This window comes from Nuphar pumila, chromosome 6 (assembly GCF_984573655.1).
Source record: "Nuphar pumila chromosome 6, dmNupPumi1.hap1.1, whole genome shotgun sequence".
In the NCBI taxonomy this organism is placed as follows: domain Eukaryota; kingdom Viridiplantae; phylum Streptophyta; class Magnoliopsida; order Nymphaeales; family Nymphaeaceae; genus Nuphar; species Nuphar pumila.
In genome coordinates, this window is record NC_143254.1 from 131,603,767 (window position 1) to 131,613,160 (window position 9,394).

General features: G+C 41.2%; 1 protein-coding gene across 1 annotated transcript; it reads left to right on the plus strand.

The window, feature by feature from the left end:
• Window positions 1-893: 893 nt before the first annotated feature.
• LOC149836270 (alcohol dehydrogenase-like 3) lies at window positions 894-9,042 on the plus strand. The gene is made up of 10 exons (XM_090010842.1): window positions 894-995; window positions 1,067-1,203; window positions 1,423-1,472; window positions 1,736-2,061; window positions 4,504-4,586; window positions 5,380-5,455; window positions 5,573-5,634; window positions 5,923-6,018; window positions 8,248-8,409; window positions 8,770-9,042. The coding sequence occupies exons 1-10, from the start codon at window positions 920-922 to the stop codon at window positions 8,893-8,895; spliced, it is 1,194 nt and encodes a 397-aa protein (XP_089866968.1). The 5' UTR covers window positions 894-919; the 3' UTR covers window positions 8,896-9,042.
• Window positions 9,043-9,394: the final 352 nt, after the last annotated feature.

Here is a 9,394-nt window from a genome sequence, read left to right on the forward strand (position 1 = left end):
GAGTCATGTAAATAGTATTCAATAGAGAACACAATCAAATCAAAATATGTCCTCCACAAAATCTCAATATGTTAAGGATTTAGAGGCAAGATATGAAATCAGATCTGATGCATCTCATAAAGGTAATACTATGCCATAGATATAAAATTACCGCCCAAGCATTCGAAGAGTGGGGAGTAGGTGCATACAGTTTTTTGTTTTCTTGAAATCAGACCGTACACATGTAACCTATATGCTTAATTTTCTAAAAATTGACCACTGAATAGTCCAATTACCATAAGTAAGCAGTTTCTATTTAAAATTAAAATTCAACGTTCCAAAATTTTCATAAATATTCAAGATCTAAAGGATCATATTTTTCAACAAAAAAAACACACGGTCAAATGTTTGACTCCTAGTGCACGTCACCTTGTGTTGGGATGTTGCAGGTTCAAAACCCAAGGGTATAGTTGTATAACTGGTAGGGTCTGCCTAACCCTATCTTGCCTTTCAAAAAAAAAAAAAAATCTTGATTGCTAACAAATAAACTGTCGAAGACATCCATGGGGTTAGGTGATTTGCAAAAGATCATAAGAAGTACCACAATCCTTGAATGGTTCATACCTATGTTCTGTATGGACCACAATTCCAAATTCAAAGACTTGGAAGTAGCAACAATGAACCCAAGAGGGCATTGGGTCCTATAGATTTTGGCCATTTGTGAGGTGTCGTTGAACATGTCTTAATCTAATCATGAAGCTAGCCCACATGATCCAATTTATTTTTTTACACAAAAAAAGATAATCAAAGTTTGGTGGTGACAAATTCGTCAATCCCTTACCATTTTCAGTGCGCGGCCTGCTCTTTAAAAAGGGGTGCATCATGACAACCCCCAATACAGCACAGTAGTTAGTCCCAAGGAAAAAGAGTCTTACACAAGATGGGTAGTATCCCTAACGGCTCTGGAGATTGCTTTGATTTCCCTACTACACAGGGCAAAGTTATCACATGCAAGGGTAGGCCTCTCTCTCTCTCTCTCTCTCTCTCTCTCAAGTTGGTGAATTTTCCCTTCTATTCCTTTTTGTAGCTGCTGTGCTTTGGGGTCCTAATGAGCCATTTGTGATCGAGGAGATTCAAGTTGAGCCACCTCAGAAGTTGGAGGTTCGGGTCAAGGTTATCTACACATCCATTTGCCATACCGATCTCAGTTCCTGGAAAGGAGTGGTAAGATTTTCCTTTTTTCAAATTGTTGCTCGAAAAAACCGCGTTATCGAAGACCTGGTCACACTGGCTCAGCCTGTTATACTTACAGTCGTTGTCCCAAGGCATAAAACTCCAAGTTGAAACTCAATATATAAAAACGACAACAAAAAGCTTCTCTTTTGTTCTCTTGTTTTTGGCCTCTGTTCTCATCATGATATTATCTCTCACATCATTGCTAAGAATGAAGCCCAACGGAAGTTCCCAAGGATATTAGGCCATGAAGCTGCAGGGTGAGTCAATTTTGATGCTTTTAAGGACTCCTAATCTTACTATTTTCTGTTGATCCTTGCGACGTGTTTGCATCACAGGACAAACGTCATGTCCAGTCGCGTCCTGGGCAACGCTTTGTAAAGTGCTTGCACTGGACGTGCTTTGTCCTGTACTGGACACTGCACCATGTGTATCAAACACTGGACAACGCCCTGGCAGGGACCGGTGTCCTGCGAATCAAACGCACCCTTAACGAATGAAGATGGATGGTTTGTGTGTGAAGGATTGTGGAGAGCGTGGGGGAAGGGGTCGAGGACATGAGGCCAGGAGACCACGTGATCCCCATCTTCAGTGGGGAGTGCGGCCACTGCGCCAACTGCAAATCCGAGAAGACTAACCTGTGCGAGAAGTACCGTGTGGATCCCTTCAGGAGCACCATGCTGGGGGATGGGAGGACTCGGTTCTCGATCAAGGGCCAACCGATCTACCACTTCCTCTCCACCTCCACCTTCAGTGAGTACACAGTTTTAGACCATGGCTGCGTGGTGAAGATCGACAAGAGGGCACCCCTAGAGAAGATGTGCCTTCTGAGTTGTGGGGTCTCCACAGGTAACATTCCAAACGTTTCTCCTCTGTCTCCACAAATGATGGATGTTACAAAGATACGGAGCTGTAGCAGTCTGAGTTTTGGTAGTACATGTTTGTTACTGGATTAGATTGAAAAAGGACTCTATCCTTTGATATGTGATGCGGTAGGATCCTATATCAATCTTCACAACTCAGCTGACGCATATGGATGGTTTAAATCAGTTGACATTCCCGGCCAGCATGTGGACTAATCCTAACTGTTGGTTGGACGGCTGGCATTAACAGAGGATGGATCGCATTATGTGTTATACAACGGGATCCATGTTCCATTAGGGGTTGCTTAATTGCGCAGGCAATTAATAGCGTCTGCCTTCGTCCAATTCATATGGCGGATGCACAGGACGCCTGAAACACGGGGTCCCGTGCGTATGTCCTTCAGTGTTCCGACACTCTCCCTGAAATAGTGTTGTCCAGAACACCTAAACCCCCCCCCCCCCCAAAAAAATGGTGTACTCTGACGCGGCTTGTCTAGGACAACTTCGCATCTAAATAGCAGTGTCCAGACATAACTGTTCTACACAGTCCTGTCTGCTCCGTCAAACGGTCCCTAGATTCTTCGCGTTAAGCCACTACCAACATCATAATCGGAGTTGGACATTCATATGAAATGTTGAATAAAACATATGGATAATCGTATCACCAAATCTAATCACATTGGACTGCTTGTTTCTTTTTTCAGATACCTCACTCACTCGTGAATAGAGATGGCAGTGGGTCGGGGATGGTGTGGGGGACAAGGTCTCCATGTCTCAAAAATTTATCCCCCCCCCCCCCTGCACAGGCTTTGATTTTAACCTCCATCCTCGGTTCATTTTCCATTTCATGTCCTCCATCCCCTGTCCAAACAAGGTGAGATGGGGCTCCATTTTCATGGTCCTTCCGTCGCTAAAGGATGGAGATGAGAGAAATGAGAGCTCATGCAGCTCACTAGCGTTAGAGGAAGGAAAGGTTCGAGAAAGAGTTTTATGTTAAGGTTAAAAATAAATAAATATATGATTTTATAACATTTATAAAGGTATAATAATAATTCAATTAATAGGGATAGGGGATCAGCAACAGGACAGGGCGAGGCGGGGTGGGGGCAATAGTAAGTCCATCTTGGCATGGGTTTTGATTTTAACCTCTATCCCAGATCCATTCCAGTTTCATGTCCTCCATCGAGGCGAGGCGGGGCCCGTTTCACGTCCTTCCTCTCCACAAGAGTATGCACCGCATGGGCAAGGGACGCTAACCCATATGCTTGTTGACAGTGACATGCAACAACTTTTGATATTTTTGGTGTGCATTCTGCGTATGGTTCCAAAAAGGACCCTTTAGTCCCTTGACCACAAAAGCAGTCCATTAATGGCATCCGGCCTTTTTGCCCGATGCAGAGTACAAAAACTCATCAAACTTACGTGAGTCCCACCGAAAAGGAAGCGTGATATTTTCGTGCATTTCCGGCTTTGGAGCATAATCACAAGTATCACCTCCTGATTTTGTTGCCATATTTACATAGTCGGATATTATACCCAAAAAATTCAATGTTTTCAAAATGTATCTCGTTTTTATCACGATATTAAAGTGATAAAAATATTTTTGTGGATTATAGACCATATATATACTGATAATTTTCCAAGTTATTCCCTATGAAAAACTAGAATTTTCAATACATCACGATATCCTTCCTTGTCAATATCTTTCTTTTTTTATGGCCGAAGCGAGGAAAACCCCGATTGAGGCTGCATGAACTCCCTGCCTTACGTGGCCCACTTCTGAAAGTTATCCTTGCCCATATCTTTTACTCAACGATATTTCTGACTATGGTTTGGAGTAAGCCAGATCCATCTGAATTCCTTTCAAACTATAGGGGCAGCTGCTGGGGATTCAAAGCCTTAATCTGGTCTATGTTTAGCACCAAAGTGAATAGAAATTGGTGTGAAACCGGCCAAGGTCGCCCGAGTGGTACTAGCAGGCTTGGGGAGAAGGTGCTGACCCCTTCGTCCCGCGTTCTACTCCCACCCCAGGTGTATGAGTGCCTTTAACTGTTGGGCACCATAAGGGCTTGGGTGTCACTGACCTTAGCCGGGGTTTACCTTGCTTGGGGCGGGGCCCATTGAATGATCAGGTTCTCGGTGAGGGTTCTGTCGTAAAAACAAAAAAAAAGGAAACTAGTGTGGCAGATGCTCTTTTGCATAGACGTGCAGCACCTGATATGCAGGCCTCTACTAATTTCCAACTTTCTGGAATTATCCACAAGAGTAGGCCCTCAAATGCTCTGATATATATAGAGTAGAAATTTTTAATAAAGAAGAATAAATTTTGCAAAGAATTTGGTTTAGGCTTATGAATTGTTTACAATGCTACACCAAGGTACCTTTCTTCAATGAGGAAGATTTCCTTTGACTGGGTTTTGTTTGCTAGGGTTTGGGGCTGTATGGAACACAGCAAAAATGGAGCCAGGATCAAGTGTGGCTATCTTTGGCCTAGGAGGAGTGGGCCTTGCTGTAAGTTCAAAACTATTACATCCTGTTTCCACTCAAATGGACATTCCTGAACCATACGGTTATTATCATTGTGAAAATGATCCCCTATCCTAAGACATATATGCAGCAGGATCCTATATTGATCCTAGCGATTGTATCGGATGGTTAGGATTAGTCCGCATTCTGTGTGAGAATGTGAACTAATCCTAGCAGTTGGTTGGACGGACAGACAGCTACGATTGAGGTAGAATGCAGTCCACCATATGAAGTATGATGGGAACCATATGAATCTTTGGAAGACACTTGATAAGTCATTACCATGTGGGACCTGCGAACTAGTCTCCATCAACTTTTACATGTTTAGTAACATCTCATGAGATTCAGACTGTCATGTAAATGAAAGAATGAATCCCATTGGCATTGGCTTACCAAACATCAACCATCGTTTTCTCACTAATTATGTGAGAATTCAAATTCACATGACTCCAACTCAAATTTGATTTCTAGTCAAATGTGGCCCAGCAAACCAATATTGAAAAGATAGCCCCAGCCAAGCCAACTACCACCAAGGATATTTTGGTACATGAAAACAAGGCAATATATATGGAAATTTTATTTGTGACTAAATTAGAGAAAATAAATCGGCAAAGTACACGCATAAAACAGATATTTTTCCTGAATTTTAAACCCGATCTCGTGCCTATAATAAGTAGCAAGTAAACTTGGATACTACGACAATGAATAGATCTTGTTATTTTTCTCAGAGTAAAAATTTAAACAGCATTAATGGAAATTTTGTATTTTTTTTCTTCAGGTCGCCGAAGGAGCAAGAGTTAGTGGGGCTTCTAAGATAATTGGCATAGATATTAACCCTGATAAATTCACCAAAGGTTTAAAAAAAGGAAAAATCTTGCATGCAATATAACTATTGTCTGTTCATTTTCATGCTTACGTTCTACCTTTGTTGGTTTCTTATAATGTCATTGTTGATGTGATGGTTTGAACAGCTAAAGCAATGGGAGTCACAGAGTTTGTCAATCCCAGAGATTACGATAGACCCATCCATCAGGTAAGCCAAAAGGGATACATGAAAAAAAAAAAAAAAAAAACTTGGTTTTATGGTTTCATTTGACATATATATAATATTGATAATACATTCGCCTGGGGCGGCCCGCGTGGTAGCAGGCCTGGGGAGAAGGTGCTGATCTCTCGGTCTCAGGTTAGACTCTCACCGAGTGTGCGGGGTGCCTTTCACTGGTGGACTCTATAAGAGCTTGGGTGTCGGTGACCCCACTTGGAGATTACCTTCGTCCTAAAAATCGTCCTAATCTTGTATTGCTAATATATAAATGTGCAGGTGATTAGAGAAATGAGCGAGGGAGGAGTTGACTACAGCTTCGAGTGTGCAGGCAACTGCGGGGTTGTTCGTGAGGCGTTTCTATCTACACATGATGTATGCACTTGGCCCTTCTTTCTTTTTGAAGTGTCTTTCATTTTTGCAGTAACCAGGGAAACTCACTACCGAGCTCATTGATGTAAAAACTTCATATCTCCCTCACCCATCAGGAAGTCCATACAACTTTGTCCTCGTGGCAAAGGACACTCGTCCGTGGGTTTCGAACCCATGATGTCCCCTTATGTTCTGGGGTTGCCACTAGGGGTATCAAAGGGTCAGGTTTGGTTCAGATCCAAGTATACATAATTAACCAGACCCAAACCTGATTTGAGATGATGGTATAGGGTCCAGACCTGGTGTCTAATCCTACTCATCATAAGAGAAACCATAACAGGAACCAATAAATATTACATGACTCGGACCATTTTTACATTGAAAAATAATTGTGGATCTAATTAATTGGAACTTGGTTCTCGATGAAATTTCACAAATCATACCTGGCTCCATATATTAATCGAACCTTCTTGTTTAGCACCAAACCCTGACCCTATGGGGTTTGGAACGTGTTGGGTCCGGGTCAAACCTGATCCATTGACGCCCCTGTTTGCCACTACTTTTGCTTGTCTTAATTTGCATATCCTTTTTTCTGCGTGGAAACCGTTTGTTTAAGGGCTAAAACAATTAAAATAATGGAAAAAGATGCGTGATTGGGACTTGACCATGATACTTGAAACTTCTTTTTTTAAACTTTCGTGCTAAAGCAGGGTTGACCCTTAGTTTGGAGCTTTTGCACGAGTCAAGAATATCTTGAATATACCTAACCAAAGACACCATTCAAATTTAGAATATGTCAAATGGATGTGACAGTCATGATATGTTTGATACTGATAATGCCTAGCATCAAGTCTTCTTAGAAAACTATTTCTTTAGACAGTATCAGATCTGACACATGGGGGGTTGGAAAGGGTGGGTGGGTGGGTGAGTGTAGAGGAACATCCAATGAAGGCACAATAGGACTATTGAAGTCACTGTGCAGGTTAGGGTCAAGTAAGGTTGTCAATTGTACCCAGTACTCAACCGGACGTGAATCAAATTCCCGGGTATGAGCATGAAAAGTGCCGACCCAAATAATACTAGGATTGAACCAACTTGACTTGAGCAATATGTAGACCGGGTTTGGGTTATGATTTTTTCTGGGTACCCGACCCAAGTATTATATATATATATATATATATATATATATATATATATATATATATATATATATATATATATTTTTCAGTAAAAGTAAATTTCTGAAATTATGCAGGTTGGGGTTTGAGGTTCCATTTTTGCGACCTGACAAAACCTGAACCCGGCCGGCAATTTGTTAGATGGGTGGGTTTAGGTATATACCCTAATAGGTGTGGTACTCCACCCGTTGACAGCCCTAGGGTCAAATCCTCACTTGAACTTGAACTGGACCCATGCCGGCCCGGCCAATTGACTGATATTGAGGACCATTGAAACACCACAAAATTTATACCCAACCAAAATCAGAATAAAAGTACTGAGGTCACTGTGCCGGTTAGGGTCATAATCGGGTCGGGTTTGGTTTGAACTCAGGTGAAACCATGATTTGAGATGATGGTACCGGGTCCGCACTCGGGTCTCCTGTAAGGACTACATGAACCATACCCGGACCATACCCTGTAAAATAATATTTTTTTATTATTTTTACATTAAAATATTATGGATCTTAATCGAAACTCGGGTCGGGCATGGCTCTGGTATAAAATTTCACAAACATACCCGGATCCATGTATTAATTGGACCCTTCGGGTCCGACCGAGATTCTAATAGGGTCTTCTTATTTATCACCAAACCCTGACCCTATAAGGTATGGTACGGGTCGGGTCTGGGTCAAACCCGACCCATTGACATCCTAGGTCATATCCTCACTTGTTGAGCTGGACCCATACCCGGTCCATTGACAGTGACATTGAAGACCACTGAAAACACCAATTTTTTTTCATCTGACAAGAAATCATATTCCATTTCTATTTGACACTCTAATATTCTACAAAATCTGGTGACAGTTTCTCCCCTTTATAACGTTAAAATAACCTTAGGTTGAACAATGACACTGAAGACCACAGAAAACCACCACAATTTTTTTCATCAGAGAAGAAAACATATTCCATTTCTATTTTACATTATAATATTCTACAAAAGCATGTGACAAGTTTTGTCCTTTTTAACATGAAAATGACCTGAGTTGAACCTTCTTCTCTCTCATGTGCACAGGGATGGGGGATGACCATACTCGTGGGGGTTCACCCTAGTCCGAAGATGCTGCCACTGCACCCCATGGAATTGTTTGATGGGAGAGGTATAATTGGGTCTACCTTTGGAGGTTTCAAGGGTAAGACACAGTTGCCCAGCCTAGCCCAGAGGTGCATGAAAGGGGTGAGTGAACCTTCTTAATTACTTGAGCATGCATACACACAGACATATATATATATATATATATATATATATATATATATATATATATATATATATATATATATAGAAAAAAGTGTTAGCTACGCAACCCTTAAGTGCAAAGCTACAGTGGAATGGCGCTGACCGTCCATCATAGGGCTTATGGACAGCCAGCACCAAAAAAACACGAAAGGAACACTAACTTGCAACGTCCCAACACATTGTAACGTTCACTAACAGCTCCTACCAAACAAGAGAAGCCCCCGTTGGTCAACCACCATATATTTTACCTATGTATATCTTCATTATTGTTGGTAACTGTGGTTTTATGCTTGATTTCAGGAGGTTAATCTGGAAGGGTTTATAACGCATGAGCTGCCAATGTCTCAGATCAATAAAGCATTTAAGCTCTTGAACGATGGAAAGACCATTAGATGTGTACTTCATGTGGCCTCTGTCATGGATTAGAGAGTCACCAGTCAGACTCAGAACAGGATGCCCACTGTGGCTCAATATATGATGCCATGTTGACGGAAATTCAACCATGATCTGTAATGTTTTTATATCCTTTGTAATAAAAAGCCATGGTTATATATGTTGGGTTATGTTTGGATTTATAGCAGTTTGCAAAATTCTGAACCCCTATTAACCTCCTAACTATATGACTAAACCATCCTTCAAAATAAAATGTCATGGTTTTGTTGGGTTACATTTGGATTTATAGCAACAAATTCCATCTTGTCATGCTGTAAGTTGAATAAATGGGGGAAATTAAATTCTGGGTTTAGCAGAAAAGAAGGAGATTTTTGGGAGAAGGCAATGACTTGTCAAATTCTACATCTAGCTGTTGGTACTCAATTCTTGATATTCATAAAGGGATCATGATCTGTGTAACAAACACATAAGTAAATTGAATTTGTTGAGTTAAATTCACAATAAGATCATGACAGGTTCATTTTATTATTTT

Coding starts and splice junctions, on each gene's coding strand:
- LOC149836270 (XM_090010842.1), top strand. CDS start 920: ATGGGTAGTATCCCTAACGGCTCTGGAGATTGCTTTGATTTCCCTACT. Junction 4,587..5,379: donor TAGGAGGAGTGGGCCTTGCT/GTAAGTTCAAAA, acceptor TTTTTTCTTCAG/GTCGCCGAAGGAGCAAGAGT. Junction 6,019..8,247: donor CGTTTCTATCTACACATGAT/GTATGCACTTGG, acceptor TCATGTGCACAG/GGATGGGGGATGACCATACT.